Source organism: Physeter macrocephalus, chromosome 6 (assembly GCF_002837175.3).
Source record: "Physeter macrocephalus isolate SW-GA chromosome 6, ASM283717v5, whole genome shotgun sequence".
Taxonomy (NCBI): Eukaryota; Metazoa; Chordata; class Mammalia; order Artiodactyla; family Physeteridae; genus Physeter; species Physeter macrocephalus.
In genome coordinates this window covers 1,492,930-1,510,440 of record NC_041219.1, presented here as the reverse complement: position 1 = coordinate 1,510,440, position 17,511 = coordinate 1,492,930, and the positions used below count along the sequence as shown (strand labels likewise).

At 39.7% G+C, this 17,511-nt stretch overlaps 1 protein-coding gene across 1 annotated transcript in view; it reads left to right on the top strand.

The window, feature by feature from the left end:
• WIF1 (WNT inhibitory factor 1) overlaps window positions 1-4,191 on the top strand; it is a 92,257-nt gene extending 88,066 nt beyond the window's left edge. The window contains exon 10 of the mRNA XM_024122917.3: window positions 3,358-4,191. Coding sequence (XP_023978685.1) covers window positions 3,358-3,479 — 122 coding nt within the window. The 3' untranslated portion in view covers window positions 3,480-4,191. The remainder of the gene's footprint in view (window positions 1-3,357) is intronic.
• Window positions 4,192-17,511: the final 13,320 nt, after the last annotated feature.

The window sequence follows — 17,511 nt, the reverse complement described above, 5'->3', positions numbered from 1 at the left end:
CCAGCAGCTCCGCGGCATGTGGGATCTTCCCGGACCGGGGCACGAACCCGCGTCCCCTGCATCAGCAGGCGGACTCTCAAGCACTGTGCCACCAGGGAAGCCCTTAAATGGGTTCTTTTGTGGGAGAGTAAAGGTCTGTGAAGTACAGGAGAGATGTTATCATGGAGTTGTGTTTTTTCAAATTTATTGAGTACCAAAAATGAACTAGCTATAGGCTAATAAACCACGGACCTATTTTATACACAAAATGAAAGTTGCTAAATTCAATCATTCCGTTTTGATTGATATGCTAGGCATGAATCCAGGCACTGGAGACATACCAGTGAACAGACAGAAAAGGCCCTTCCTGGTAGCACGCAGGTTCAAGAGGGAGGGACAATCAGCAAGTGAAGGAAATAAATAATGCAGTTTCTGCAGGTTCATCCTGCAGCTTGAACTCAGTCTCCTGAGTATGGGCCCACTGGCCATTTTCCTTTGAGGAAAGAAAGGCTTCATTCAGTCATACAACTCCCTCGATTAACAGACATCCAGATTGTGTCTACCAAATTTTGTCTCCAAAATAATGTACACAAATTGAACAGATCACTTTCACATCAGATGTTTTTCTAAATCAGTGGTCTCCAAAGGGTGATGCATGTAGCCCAGTGAGTGTGGAATGATCAAGTGGGTGCTGAGGGAAAATATAGTTTGAAAACATTTTTTATATTTTATATTCTTTTATTACATTTATGTATAAATTTTATAAGTAATGTATATATAGTTATATATCTCAATCTCTAATTTCTAATTTTTGTGCATATTTTATAACTCACATTATATTATTCTGATATATACATATACCATTTATGTGTAGGTATACATGTTTATTTGTTTATTTTAAAGTATACTGGTGTCTGGTCTAGGCTAAGCCATTGATTTGAGTCTTTTTCACCCACTGAATTGGCTGGATGGTGGATTGAATTAGCTTCAGGTGGGCATAGCTTAACAAGAAGAGGAGCTCCTCTGGAAAAGCGTTCCTTTACCGAGGTGGGAATGATTGAATGGTATCCCTGTTAGGACATACTTGGTGGGGGGGACCTTCATGGGAGTAAAAGACCTATAGAAAACTAACCATTTCTGGAGGCATTTTGGAAAAGAGTTAAACCAAACCCTTTACGCCACCTTTAACTCAGGATACAAACTGTGCAGTTTGTCCCCAAATCAGAGTAAGTTTCCAGAAGTCCTTGGGCCTAGGGATGGCCTGAAGTGAGACCATACGTCCCAGGACTCAATTACAAAGCTCTTCTGGGACTCACATTTGAGGACTGGTGACCGCCGACGATGATGGGAGGGGAGTACAAGAGGCACTGTTCCTGCTGTTACACCCGGTGCTCTTCCAGGAAGAAGGCAAGTTAGGGGCCCTCATGCATGTAGTTTAGATGAGCAATTCTGACAGGTCTGCCAGCCACCAAATAGCACTCCCACTTGTAGACTTTGCTGCTGAAAGCTTTTGTCATCTGTTCCTCCTTCAGATCCAGGCACTGCATGTCAAGAAGATGCCTTGGTGTTTGATTCAAATGCAAACGTGTTTTCCAGGAGAGGCCACCCAGACATTTTGTACATTGGCTGAGAGAATCAGGCTGAAAGAATGAGGTTTATTTTGATTAAAGGGAGGGGACAAGGAAGCCCTGAGGCACAGAGTTCTGCTAAGAACAGACCCCCAGCAGGGTGACACGCTGAGAGGTCCCAGGCACCCAGACATCCTACTTGGGAGGAGGATACTGGAGACAGACTTGCTGGCTTAGGCTCCCCTCACCAGGGAGCTGTGGGCTTCATGGGTTGCAGGGCAAGCAGCAGGGTAGGGATGTACTCCAGCGAATTGTTGGCTCATTGTTTTGGCTGCGCCATGAGCTACTAGCCTACATACTGACAATTCACAGAGACACATTCAGGAACAAAGTATTCTGTTCTCAGTAGTTACTTAATGGCATGCTTGCATTTATTTATTTATTTATTTGGCTGCGCCAGGTCTTTGTTGTGGCATGCGGGATCTTAGTTGCAGCATGTGGGATCTAGTTCCCTGGCCAGGGATCGAACCCGGGCCCCTGCCTTGGGAGTGCAGAGTCTTAGCCACTGGACCACCAGGGAAGTCCCCCCATGCTTGCATTTAAAAACCACAAGGAAGGGACGTCCCTGGTGGCACAGTGGTTAAGAATCCACCTGCTAGTACAGGGGACACGGGTTTGAGCCCTGGTCCGGGAAGATCCCACATGCTGCAGAGCAACTAAGCCCGTGCGCCACAACTACTGAGCCTGCGCTCTAGAGCCCGCAAGCCACTACTACTGAGCCCACCTGCCACAAACTACTGAAGCCCGTGCACCTAGAGCCCGTGCTCCGCAACAAGAGAAGCCACCGCAATGAGAGGCCTGTGTGCAACGAAGAGTAGCCCCTGCTCACCGCAACTAGAGAAAGCCTGCGCACAGCAACGAAGACCCAACACAGCCTAATTAATTAATTAATTAATTAATTAATTAAAATAAATTTTAGAAAAAACCACAAGGAACAAATGAAATGCCAAACTTGACTCTAGTGCACAGGAAGATGGAGGCAGATTTTTAAAGTGTGATTGCTGTTTTGGATCAGTTTCAGGAAATCAGTAGAAGTGAGTCAGTGCCCAGAAGCATCTCCAGAAGTTCACAAGTAATAAGAAAAGAGGCTTCAAGTTGTGTAACTCAGTGTTACACTCCACTTACAATGAGCTGGAAATTCTATCGCTAGATGCCCACCTTCACAGAAACTCACAAATCCCCATTGATAAGGAGTCAGTTCAAATGATAACCTTTCTCTAACATGTATACTGGAATCCTTAATTCTTATAAAATTCCTATTTTGTGTAAACGCAATAGCCACGCCTAATCATGTGATCTATATGAAGAATGGGGGTTATTACATTGAACTAGATCAACGTAATGGAGGCTGGTTTTACAAGGCAGTGAAAGGATCAATGACCAAGTCCTCTGCAGAAGCATCCCTGCTGTTGAGACCTCAGTGCTAGATCCTTACCAACCCTTGGGTGGAGAACATCCTTCCATTCAATCACATTCATCCAAAGTTTGCATCAAGAGTATCTGCATGGCCAAAATACATAGTGAATCAGAGATTCAGTGGAAGCCAGATTTGACGGAGTTAGTAAAATGGGTTTCTTTTAACAGATCTTGAACCTGTAACATCTCTTCATTCAGGTAGCTTTTTGTGATTGCTGTGGTCTTTCACTCTGGGTTGAAAAGGGAAAATGGATTTCATTTGAATGATTAATAATGAATCTGAAGAGCCTGTTTTTGTAGTTTCTTTTCTTTTAAGCTGTGAATAATTTTGCAGGGTACGGAGCCAGCCTCACGCATGCCCTGAGGCCAGCAGGCGCCCGGCTCAGGCAGCACACGCCTTCACTTAAAAAGGCCGAGGAACGGCAGGACCCACCTGAATCCAATTACATCTGGTGAACTCCGACATCTGAAACGTTTTAAGTTACACCAAGTTCATAGCCTTTGTTAACCTTTCATGTGTTGAATGTTCAAATAATGTTCATTACAGTTAAGAATACTGGCCTGAATTTTGTTAGCTTCATTATAAATCACCAAGCTGATATTTACTCTTCCTTTTAAGTTTTCTAAGTACATCTGTAGTGTGATGGTATAGATTTTCTTGTTTCAGTGCTTTGGGACCGATTTTATGTTATGTAGGTTGTTCAGGTTAAATTTTTGTCTTTTCAGTGTGTAGTTGGCAGATAATTTCCAAAAGTACAATGCATTCATGATGTCGAGGGGCTGGGCAACATTAGAGAAGATAAATGGAACAAAAATGCATAAATCACAAGGGTCTGGATGAAGCAGTTAAAAGTGCTGAAATTATAGCATTTCAAATTATATTGTCATGTATTTAGACATTTGTCACATTTTTTAAATTCCCCTTATTTCTAAACTCACAATACAATATATTTTGACCTTACCATGATTCCAGAGAATTCAGTATTGAAAAAAAAAAAAAAAAAAAGAAACAACACTGTGGTAGTGGCATTTAACGATATAATATATTGTAAACACAATAAAATAGGGAATATAATGTATGAACTTTTGGCATTGGCTTGAAGCAATATAATATATTGTAAACAAACACAGCTCTTACATAAACATTTTATACTGTTTGTATGTATAAAATAAAGGTGCTGCTTTAGTTTTCTGAGTGTTGTATGGAGTGGTCTTTGCATGTGTTATTTTATGAAAATAAAGTTGGTTGCAATTGAGTGGAAGTTAAAACTTTGCAGTATCACAAAAAAAACAGAAGGTATTCTTTCCCTGACTCTGTCCTAGCTCTCCAGCCTCATCTCTCCCTCCCAGTTCTGTCTCTACTCCAGCCACGTCACACTACACTCTGTTGTCAGAGCCTGCAACACTCCTATTTATGTCAGCTCCCAGCTTAGTTGTCATTTCTTTCAAAAAGTCTTTTCTAACTAGGATGTGTTAAATATCCCTTAGTGAAGACTTTCTAGAGGTGTGAAAATGTTACAAATAAATGTGCTACCAGTTGGGAATGTATTCAATAAATTGGTGCAGCCACTATGGAAAACTGGAGGTTCCTTAAAAAACTAAAAATGGAGTTACCATATGATCCAGCAATCCCACTCCTGGGCATATATCTGGAGAAAACCATAGTTCAAAAAGATACGTGCACATTCTTAACAGCACTATTTATCAATACAATAGCCAAGACATGGAAACAACCTAAATGTCCATCAACAGATGAATGGCTAAAGAAGATGTGTGTACACACACACACACACACACACACACACACACACACACACACAGTGGAATATTAGCCATAAAAAAGAATGAAATAATGTCATTTGCAGCTACATGGATGGACCTAGAGGTTGTCATACTGAGTGAAGTAAGTCAGACAAAGATATGATATCGCTTATATGTGGAATCTTAAAAAAATGATACAACTGAGCTTATTTACAAAACAGAAACAGACTCCCAGACTTAGAGAACAGACTTATGGTTACCAGTGGGGGAAGGGTGGGGGAGGGATAGACTGGGAGTTTAGGATTGACATGTACACACTGCTATATTTAAAATAGACAACCAACAGAGAAAGACAAATAGCATATGATATCGCTTATATGTGGAATCTAAAAAATGGTACAGGGCTTCCCTGGTGGCACAGTGGTTGAGAGCCCACCTGCCAATGCAGGGGACACCGGTTCGTGCCCCGGTCCGGGAAGATCCCACATGCCGCGGAGCGGCTGGGCCCGTGAGCCATGGCCGCTGAGCCTGCGCGTCCGGAGCCTGTGCTCCGTGACGGGAGAGGCCACAACAAAGTGAGAGGCCCGCGTACCGCAAAAAAAAAAAAAAAAAAAAAAAGGTACAAACGAACTTATTTACAAAACAGAAATAGAGTCACTGATATAGAAAATAAATTTATGCTTACCAAGGGGGTAAGGTGGGGGGATAAATTGGAAGATTGGGATTGACATATACACACTACTATATATAAAATAGATAACTAATAGGGACCTACTGTATAGCACAGGGAACTCTACATAATACTCTGTACTGACCTATATGGGAAAAGAATCTAAAAGAGAGTGGATGTATGTATGTGTATAGCTGGTTTGCTTTGCTGTGCAGCAGAAACTGGTACAACATTATAAATCAACTATACTCCAATACAAATTAATTTAAAAATAAAATAGATAACCAACAAGGACCTACTGTATAGCACAGGGAACGCTGCTCAATATTCTGTAATAACCTAAATGGGAAAAGAATTTGAAAAAGAATAGATACATGTATATGTATAACTGAATCACTTTGCTGTACACCTGAAACTAACACAACATTGTTAATCAAATATGCTCCAATGTAAAATAAAAATTTAAAAAAGATGTGATATATATATACAATAGAATATTACTCAGCCATAAAAAAGAATGAAATAGTGCCATTTGCAGCAACATGGATGGACCTAGAGATTATCATACTAAGTGAAGTCAGACTGAGAAAGACAAATATCATATGATATCACTTATATGTGGAATCTAAAATATGATGCAAATGAACTTACTTATTTACAAAACAGAAACAGATTCACTGACATAAAAAACAAACTTACGGTTACCAAAGGGGAAAGGGGGTGGGGGAGGGATAAATTAGGAGTTTGAGATTAGCAGATAAACACTACTATACATAAAACAGATAAACAACAAGGTCCTACTATATAGCACAGGGAACTATACTCAATATCCTGAAATAAACCATAAAGGAAAATAGTCTGAAAAAGAATATATATATATATATATATATATATATAAAATATCTGAATCACTTTGCTGTACATCAGACACTAAGACACACTGTAAATCAACTACACTTCAATTTTTTTTAAAAGTTCTACCATTTATTAAGAACTTATTGGTTCCCAAGAAAAATATATGTTACCTTACAACCCTATGGGGCAAGTATCATTACACCCTTTTACATATAAGAAAACTGAGTCATGGAGATAGGAAGCAGTTTACCCATGATCACACATGATAGGGATGGGTTTGAATCCATGTCATCTGCCTCTGAAGCCTTAACACTATGCTGTTCTTCCTCCCTTCCTTTTCTCAGCAAATACAGCAGAACACAAAACTCTACAAATCCTAGGTAGCAACTTTCCAACATATTTTATTCTCCTCATTCTCCCAAGGGAATGTGGACCTTATTTTATAGATAGTCTGATAACCAACAAGGACCTACTGTATAGCACAGGGAACGCTGCTCAATATTCTGTAATAACCTAAATGGGAAAAGAATTTGAAAAAGAATAGATACATGTATATGTATAACTGAATCACTTTGCTGTACACCTGAAACTAACACAACATTGTTAATCAAATATGCTCCAATGTAAAATAAAAATTTAAAAAAGATGTGATATATATATACAATAGAATATTACTCAGCCATAAAAAAGAATGAAATAGTGCCATTTGCAGCAACATGGATGGACCTAGAGATTATCATACTAAGTGAAGTCAGACTGAGAAAGACAAATATCATATGATATCACTTATATGTGGAATCTAAAATATGATGCAAATGAACTTACTTATTTACAAAACAGAAACAGATTCACTGACATAAAAAACAAACTTACGGTTACCAAAGGGGAAAGGGGGTGGGGGAGGGATAAATTAGGAGTTTGAGATTAGCAGATAAACACTACTATACATAAAACAGATAAACAACAAGGTCCTACTATATAGCACAGGGAACTATACTCAATATCCTGAAATAAACCATAAAGGAAAATAGTCTGAAAAAGAATATATATATATATATATATATATATATAAAATATCTGAATCACTTTGCTGTACATCAGACACTAAGACACACTGTAAATCAACTACACTTCAATTTTTTTTAAAAGTTCTACCATTTATTAAGAACTTATTGGTTCCCAAGAAAAATATATGTTACCTTACAACCCTATGGGGCAAGTATCATTACACCCTTTTACATATAAGAAAACTGAGTCATGGAGATAGGAAGCAGTTTACCCATGATCACACATGATAGGGATGGGTTTGAATCCATGTCATCTGCCTCTGAAGCCTTAACACTATGCTGTTCTTCCTCCCTTCCTTTTCTCAGCAAATACAGCAGAACACAAAACTCTACAAATCCTAGGTAGCAACTTTCCAACATATTTTATTCTCCTCATTCTCCCAAGGGAATGTGGACCTTATTTTATAGATAGTCTAAAGTCCACAAGTTCTCTTACACCAGGCAGTGGCATAATCAGTTGTGTGATTTAGGGAAGTGACGTGTTATGGGAAGAAATCAAGGGAGAGGCTGGTAGCAGAGTGACTGCATCTTGTTACGGTGCTAGACCACAGTGATCTTTCTCCTCTAACTAGCCAGAGCCCAGAGTGTCAGCCTATGCTCACAAAGACTTGGCAAAGCAGGCCAGGAGCCAGGGAGCTAACCCTGAGAATCCTAATATAAGAACTGACTTATTTATTAAAGACTTTTAAATAAAAAGTCCAGATGCATGATTATGAGGATCTAAAAGGTGGCAGAATGTTAAGTTTGGGGACAGGATAATAATAATAATAGTTGACACTTAGGTAGTGCTTAGTTTATTCTGAACACATTACTTGTATTAACTCATAATGAATAACAGAATAGTGGGGAAGTTAGACCAAAGGCATGGTGACAAACTGCAATAGTCTAGGTTGGTCATCTCCAAACGATTTTGATTGCACACTCCAGTAGAAATTTTTGAACACATAGTCATATATGTGACTATTATTTATTTACATATATAACTGTTCCAATATGTACATCATAAAAGCCAGAAATGTTAAAAGGAAGAGGTAAATTCTACACTGTTGGTGGGAATATAAGTTGGTGCAGCCACTGTGGAAAACAGTATGGAGGTTGCTCAGAAAACTAAAAATAGTGTTACCATATGATCCAGCAATTCAATTCCTGGGCATATGGAAACAACCTAAATGTCCATTGACAGATGAACGGATAAAGAAGATGTGGTACATATATACAATGGAATACTACTCAGCCATAAAAAAGAATGAAATAATGCCATTTGCAGCAACATGGCTGCAACTAGACATTATCATACTAAATGAAGTAAGTCAGAAAGAGAAAGACAAATACCATATGATATCACTTATATGTGGAATCTAAAATATGACACAAATGAACCTAACTATGTATGAAACAGAAACAGAATCACAGACATAGAGAACAGACTGGTGGTTGCCAAGGGAAAGGGGGTTGGAGGAGGGATGGATTGGGAGGCTGGGGTTAGCAGATGTAAGCTATTACATATAGAATGGATAAACAAGGTCCTACTGTATAGCACAGAGAATTACATTCAATATCCTATGATAAATCATAATGGAAAAGAACATTAAAAAAAGACTATGTAGGGACTTCCCTGGTGGTCCAGTGGTTACAACTCCACACTGCCAATGCAGGGGGTGCGGGTTCGATCTCTGGTTGGGGAACTAAGATCTTGCATGCTGCATGGCACGGCCAAAAAAAAAAAGAATATGTGTGTATATATTTATACATATATATATATTAGTGAATCACTTTGCTGTACAGCAGTTATTAACACAACATTGTAAATCAAATACAGTTCAATAAAAAATAAATTTAAAAAGGAAGAGGTAAAAATATATGTAACAGCTCTAATATTTTCTTCACTTACCCCAAAAGATAGCTTTATGTACACCTGGAGTACACACACAGCCTCAGGAGACTTCAGGTAAAGGGGAGAGATAACAGGATCTGAAATGTCTTTAGTGTCAGAGAGGAGAGTTTGGACTCAAGAGAAATTTCAAATCTAAGCAGGGGACTGGATGACTGATCAGATGTAAGGATTAAGAAAAGAGAGGAATCTGGACAGTGACACTAATGAGTAAGGAAGAACAAGTGTGAGCAGGGGTGAGGGTTTCCAGACATACTGAGTTTGGTTTTGAAGATGCTGAGTTTAATGTGCCTTTAGGACATCTCTGTGGAAATGTCTGCTACGGCATTTGGAAATACAGTTAGGAGGTTAAGCCAAAAATTTGTTGACATTAGTCATATTATAAATGAATAATACTAGTCATATGTTGAATTACTTTTAATAAAAATATACATAACGGCTTTATTTGGTGAGGTGCAGTATGATTCACTTGTATTTTATTGTGTTTTTAGATTCTGCATACAGTTAACATCCTTTGCTGCTTACCTATGTATATGTTTACTTATATAACAGTAAGGCCTTTACTATTTGGCAAATTGATTGAGCCCTTCCTTCATCCTTCCCTCCACCATATGTATTATGAATCTTCATCCTTTGGTCACTTTGTCAATTTGTGTAGAATCACAACAATGGAGGCCAGCTCTTGAAACGAAGGCCAATAATACAGGGTATGAAATAATTGTTGTTACTCTTATGAAGTTACCACAAAAGAGGAGGAGGGGGAGGAAGAAGACAAAGAAGGAAGAGGAGAGGCTATTAATATACCTAAAAAATAATTTAAAAGTTGAAGTAGGATGGAGTGAAGGCAGCCTGAGAAATGCACACCATTTGACAAGATAAAATAAGTAGGAGAAATGAGGCAAGAGGAAATAAAAGTTAGACAGTAAAACGGATCCAGGAGTGAACTTAGGACAAAGGCGTACAGGGACTTTTTCACACTTGGGAGAGAGGGACTGCATGCTTAGCTCTAAGCTCTGCTCCAGCACCTCAAAGAGGAAACCATGGCTGGTTATGAGTCCCAAAGACCATAAACACAGAAACTAAATAGCTGCTCAGGGGAAGTTAAACTATACAAGGAGGGCTTCCCTGGTGGCGCAGTGGCTGAGAGTCCGCCTGCCGATGCAGGGGACACGGGTTCGTGCCCCGGTCCGGGAGGATCCCACATGCCACGGAGCAGCTGGGCCCGTGAGCCATGGCCGCTGGGCCTGCGCGTCCGGAGCCTGTGCTCCGCAACGGGAGAGGCCACAGCAGTGAGAGGCCCGCGTACCACAAAAAAAAAAAAAAAAACTATACAAGGAATTCATATTAGGACTTGGTCAAGACATGTAGGTCTGTGGAAAAGCTACTTTTTGGCATCCCTTCAAGCTGATAGTCTTTAAAATATCTCTTCCACATTTATTTACAGAGGAGCTGCATGAATAAAAGGTTTCTGTGTAAGGGCTGCCAACAGGGTTCAGCTCCTCATCCAGTATCCCAGGCAATTTTTCTCTGACTCCAGAATTCTATGCCCCACCCAGCAAACAACAGCTCTCCAGTTAAATCCAGCCAAACTACTCAGAGGGAAGATTATTGGGCATACTGTTACTTGATCACACCCCTTGAAATTCTGAACACCTCTGCAAGTAGCTTCTCAAAGTATTCCCTTCAACCATATACAGTACTCCTCCTAAAAGGAGTTTCTTTGTTTTTGTTATTTGATGCTTTTTATTTCATTTGGCAGTGCCACACGGGATCTTAGTTCCCCAACCAAGGATTGAACCCACACCCTCTGCAGTGGAAGCGCGGAGTCTTAACCACAGGACCGCCAGGGAAGTCCCAAAGAAGTTTTATTAACTAGATTTCTTTTCTCATCTCATTCCATGTCCATTGAGCCTAATGACACAACCGGAGCTTGATATGCTAGGCATAGCCCCAGATGAGCCAGGCCTTATACCAACTCCAACTGAGAGCAGAGAGCAATGTCTCCTGTGGGTTCTCGTAATGAGGTCAGGGTGTCACGTAATACAAAATGCTCTCAGTAATACAGACAGAGTAACAACAGATAGGCCTGTTTCTTTCCATATTCTTCAAGAAGGCACAGATCATCACAATAAGGTACAGTTTAATGGAAACTTTTCTACCCAAGTAGGAGAGAGGAAGGGGCTATTGGAGGAGAGCAATTTTTAAATTGGGTAAATGAGAAACATGGCCCTTTCAGAAGAATTTCCTGAGGCAATGAAAAAGAAAAACAGAAAAGGAAAGAAAACAAATGCCTATCCAAAGACAGGAGTTTCATCATCATAATTTTAGGCAGTTTATGCAAGTGGTGCAAATATACAAGTTTAATAAGCATATTGAATAAATGTCCTCCATATGGCTCAACATAAAGAAACAGAAACCATGTATAGGAAACTGAGATCATAAAACAAAGTATTCAGGTGTTCAGCAAGATTTTTTAAAATTCTAATGTAAACTCCAAATGTAAATTGATTTTGCACCTGTTTACTGGTTTATTGTCAGTAAGAGTATAAAAATTACAAATGAAAAATAATTTGCATTAAGCATTGCCATTATGGGATTGTTCCTTGGTAACATATTTCCCTTCCTAATCATGACTGGCTTGCACAACTGTTGAAATTACCTGGTATGTTTTGAAAATTCAAACAAAGAAGAGCTACTCTGAGATAACATATAATCTAAAAAATCCACAGGAGAATCATTGAAAGTTGGTTCACTGCAGGGTGAATCCTTAGCTTCCTGCTCCAGTGGACAGGACACTGGACAGTCCAGCCTTGAGCATGGTCTTGGGGCTGGGGCTGGGGCCATGGGTGGGAGAAAAGAGCAAGAGGAGAGCAGAGAGCCTTAATCAAATGTAATCCAGGAGAAGGACCAGCTAGGAAATTTGAGGGGCTCAGAGCAAAGTGAAAATGTGGCGTCTCTTGTTCAAAAAGTATTAAGACTATCAAGATGGTGACAACTGGGCACTGAACCAAGCCTGGGATCCTTCTTTGTGCGGGGCCCCATGGAACTGCACAATTCACACATCCAGGAGCAAGGCCTTAGGTCCATGGACAAGGAGGTTTAGATAAAATGCAGAACATCAGCCCCTCCTTAGACACTGGCCAAATGAGCTCTTCCATTTCCTTTCCTTCTCTCGACTCCAGAACCCAAGCCTCAAGAACGAAGGACTCAGTAGCTATCAAAACAAAGTCAGTGACCATTTACTGAATTTCTCCTGTATTAATATCACAAACACAAAAACAGGAAAGAAATTAGAGGGCAAATTAAGGGACAAATATTTATTGCTTTATGCTTCAGTCCAGTCAAGTTCTTTGAACTTCAGTTCCTGCTTGAGAAAGAGTTTGTAGCTTTAAGTTTACAGCTCACGAGGGAAAGATATATTTCAGAATTCTGTGAATAATCCATTTTAACCAAAAAGATAATCTTGGGTTTTTCCAACTTATAACTGGTGTTCTTTATTAGGAGACAGAAAGGCAGAAACCTGGCTGGAGTTGAGATCTTAAGCCTTGTGATAGAAATTAAGTTCATCTCCACCCATGGAGGCTTGATTCAATGAAGAGGCGTTATGACACTCTCCAGAAACTCCAAAGACAAATGTCCCCAAAGTCCAAATTAGTCTTGCCTCACTTCAAGGAAACACCCCAAAACTAAAAAGCAAATCTGTCATTTTTTTTCCTACTTTGTAAAGATCAATATTTACTCAGAGTTTGCATTTGAGCCTAAAGCATAACACACTTTGGGAAGAAGCAAATGCTGCCTCTGCAGAAGCCAGCCAGCCGCGGGCACCTAGTCCACTGGGCACCTCGCTGAATAATGAATCCTTGGCTAGTGTCACAAGAGCTAAACCCCCAGTATCCTACTGGAGTTTTAAAGCTGCTTTGCTTTTTAGTCATTTGTATCTTCTGCCCTGGCGTATTTGGATTACGTACTACCTTGTTCCTAAACCCAAACCAGACTGAGAAGGCAGCTTCAGAGTAACCAGCCGAGGTGAGCCTTAAGGCTGCAGCCATCCTGGCTCCACATTTAAGCCACCCTTGAAATGAGGATGTGAACACAGGTTATTCCATGACAACTTGTCTCGATATAGGTGGCTAAAAATGTAAATTACTGCAGCGTTTGCTCCTTTAAGAAGAAAAAAAATGACCTTTAAAACAGACCATCAGGTTGGAATATAAGCAAGTCGTAGCTTCCTTGGCTTTGCCGAGTGTCCACACTTTTATGTGCGTGCCAACCGGAGACGGACATTGCACGGAGGGGTATTACTGAGAGGCCTGGCAGAATAGGGTAATAGAAGAACTAACAAGGTGGCTTCCTGGTAAATGAACATTAGCCCAAAACAGAAGTAGTATGCCGAAGTTTTTAGGGGACCTTTCCGTGGAAGTTTTGGTTCACAGAATCTCTGTGAGGGGGTTATTAGTTCAAAGGCGAAACTGAGGCTAGCGTTTGCTGAAGATCATAAAATAATTTAGAAGCAATAATAATAATCCTAGTTGTGGGGATTACAAAATCGTGTCCTGGAGGACACTCGTTGCTCAAGATGTTTGTAGAAGTTACATGAAAACAGGATTCTGGGGTCAAATAAGTCTCAGAGATGGGGAGTGACACTAAATTAGGGAGTTGCCTCTACAATAGCCCTGCTCAGAGCTTGTACTGCTTGCTGAGCCTCGTACCTCTCTGAGAGGGGATTAATATGCAGCATTCCCCAAGCTTATTTGATCAGAGACCTTTTTGCACACTTTGGGGAGCAAAGCCATGAAGTTTCTGGAGGCAGGTCTTTACCACACCCTTTTTTTCTTCAGAATTTTTTATGTTATCCTATCTGTTTGAAGGTAATCCAAGGAAAACTGAATTTGTAGCTCGCAATAAAAAGAACTTTCAATTTAAATTGTGAATTAGTTGGTTTTAGGTAATTTGCTTATTTTCTCCCTATGTATTCCAGAATAAATTGATCTGTTGTATTCTGGTTTTACTCATTTAAAGGAGTATTAGAAAACACTTTCATTACTATAAGTACTTTTAAACTTTATTTTTTTTATTGGAGTATACCTGCTTTACAATACTGTGTTAGTTTCTACTGTACAGCAAAGTGAATCAGCTATACGTATACATATATCCCTTCCTTTTTGGATTTCCTTCTCTTTAGGTCACCACAGAGCATTGAGTAGAGTTCTCTGTGCTATACAGTAGGTTCTCATTAGTTATCTATTTTATACATAGTATCAATACTGTATATATATCAATCCCAATCTCCCAATTCATCCCACCCCTCCCCTTTCCCCCTTGGTATCCATACGTTTGTTCTGTACGTCCGTGTCTCTATTTCTGTTTTGTAAATAAGATCGTCTATACCAATTTTTTCAGATTCCGCATATATGCGTTAATATACGATATTTGTTTTTCCCTTTCTGACTTACTTCACTCTGTATGACAGTCTCTAGGTCCATCCATATCTCTACAAATGACCCAATTTCGTTCCTTTTTATGGCTGAGTAATATTCCACTGTATATATGTACATATACATGTACATATGTACATATACGTGTACTTATGTACATATGTATATATAGATTTAAGTTTACAATTCATGGAACTAGTTTCATCAGCAAAAGGATAAATGGATACTTATCATGAATTATTACTTTTCTAAGTATTTAAGTAACATCCAACATTTAGGGAGCCCACATGAGTTACCTAGCTAAAGCACTTTAAGTCAGCTGCCTTTGGACTGTGTTTATGGTGATTCATCAATTCTTGATCTACACATTGCTTTTTTTTTTTTTTTAAATAGATCTTTACTGGAGTATAATTGCTTCACAACCCTGTGTTAGCATACATATATCCCCAGATCCCCTCCCTCTTGCGTCTCCCTCCCTCCCTCCCTCCCTCCCTTATCCCACCCTTCTAGGTGGTCACAAAGCACCGCTGATCTCCCTGTGCTATGTGACTGCTTCCCACTAGCTAGCTATTTTACATTCGGTAATATATATATGTTGATGCTACTCTCACTTCGCCCCAGCTTCCCCCTTCCCCCACCATGTCCGCAAGTCCATTCTCTACATCTGCATCTTTATTCCTGCCCTGCCACTAGGTTCTCCAGTACCATTTTTTTTTTTTTTAGATTCCATATATATGTGTTAGCATACGCTATTTGTTTTTCTCTTTCTGACTTACTTTACTCTGTATGACAGACTTTAGGTTGGTCCATCCACCTCACTGCAAATAACTCAATTTCATTTCTTTTTATGGCTGAGTAATCAAAACTACAATGAGGTATCACCTCACACCAGTCAGAATGGCCATCATCAAAAAATCTAGAAACAATTAATGCTGGAGAGGGTGTGGAGAAAAGGGAATCCTCTTGCAGTGTTGGTGGGAATGTAAATTGATACAGCCACTATGGAGAACAGTACGGAGGTTCCTTAAAAAAACTAAAAATAGAACTATCATATGATCCAGCAATCCCACTACTGGGCATATAGCCAGAGAAAACCATAATTCAAAAGACACATGCACCACAATGTTCACTGCAGCACATCGCTTCTTAAAAACTAGTCAACTTTAAATCAGAGATGGAGGTGGTGGGAAGAGAACAAAAGGTCGCCATCTAAAGACTAACAGAGAGACAGACTGGGAATAAAGAGCTCCAACTCTGCCACTCTCTAGCTAGGCTTCTTACCCAAGACCCCAACTATGGTACATCTTAAGCTAGATGTTGCCCTACGCGTTCCCCTCTCTGGGCCCTTTCTTTATTCTTAAAGGGCCCTCAAGCCCAAAGTGGTCTGAATGCATCAAGCATTCTGATAAAGAGATCGAGAAGCTACCATTTCCTTCATTTTGCTACCAATTCAGCGCTGTTCTTGGGCGCTCACGTCCTTAAATTTAGGTCTCTCCTAACAGCGATTAATCATCCGTGGGGACAAGACAGGATCCTAGGCTAGTGCCAGGGCTTTTCCAGGATAATAAAGAAAAATACCTAACTTCAGCCTTTACAGTTCTTTACATACATTAATTTAGATGAGCTAGAGTCAGTTTATACCAGTTCCCGAGGGAGTGTCAATTGTTAAATTTTTAAGAAATTTATGAGCCAGTTGTTAAACCCAGCCCATTATTAAAAATTAAATTATATAAATACGATTAAATAAATTATACAAAAAACAAGGTTAACAAATACATAAAACTAATGTCTTCCTAACTATTTTACTGCCTTTTACTATTATCTACGTTCTTGGGTTTCGGTATCTATTTTATCTGTATTAGAGGAAATATTATATCATGGTGTGCTACTGTGCATTTCTTCAAACTTCTACCTTCAGTGATGCTACTTTGATACCTTAAAATTGTTCATGGAGGGAGTACTTATACCACAGAAATTGGCAAATATTACAAATCAAGAGAGCTGGTTGTTAAACTGTTACTGTTTAATCCTCACACAAACCTTATGAGTTATGTACACTTATTATTCCAATTATACAGATGACATGCCTAGAGCCACACAGCTAGTTAGTGGCAGAGCCAGTATTCGAACACAGGTGGTCTGGTTCCAGAATCTTGCCCTCCCGATGGTTACAGGCAGTAACACTGGTTTGGACACAACATAAAATAAAGTATATCAAGCAATGGCAGATATGTCATTTCATTCCAGATGGAAAGAAAAACATATCCACTATAAAGGATAGTCAGTCAAATAAAGCTACTAGAAATTCAATGGTTGAAAATTAATGACTAAATTAGTAAATGAATGCATTTCATTCATAATAAAGGCTTACCCCAAAGGAACTGGAAAACTCTTTGCCTCCTGCATCCAAGACTATGTTTACGATCTCCAGATATGCTGTGTTTCAGCTTTTACTCCTGCTCCATTCAGCTACCATTTTTAGCAAATTGTATTAGTTTCCTGCAGCTGCTGTAACAAATTACCAAAGCAACAGAAATTTATTCTCACAGTTCTGGAGGCCAGAAGTCCAAAACCAGTTTCAGTGAGCTGAAATAGGATGTCATCAGAGCCTCACTCCTTCTGAAAGATCTAGGAGAGAAGCTGTTCTCTGCCTCTTCCAGTTTCTGGTAGCTGTCAGCATTCCTTGGCTTGTGGCCCCTTATCTCCGTGCTCTGTGTTCACATGGCCTTCTCCTCTGTGTGTCTGTGTGCAATCTCCCTCTGCCTCTGTCCTCTTACAACAATACTTGTGATGGCATTTAGGATATACC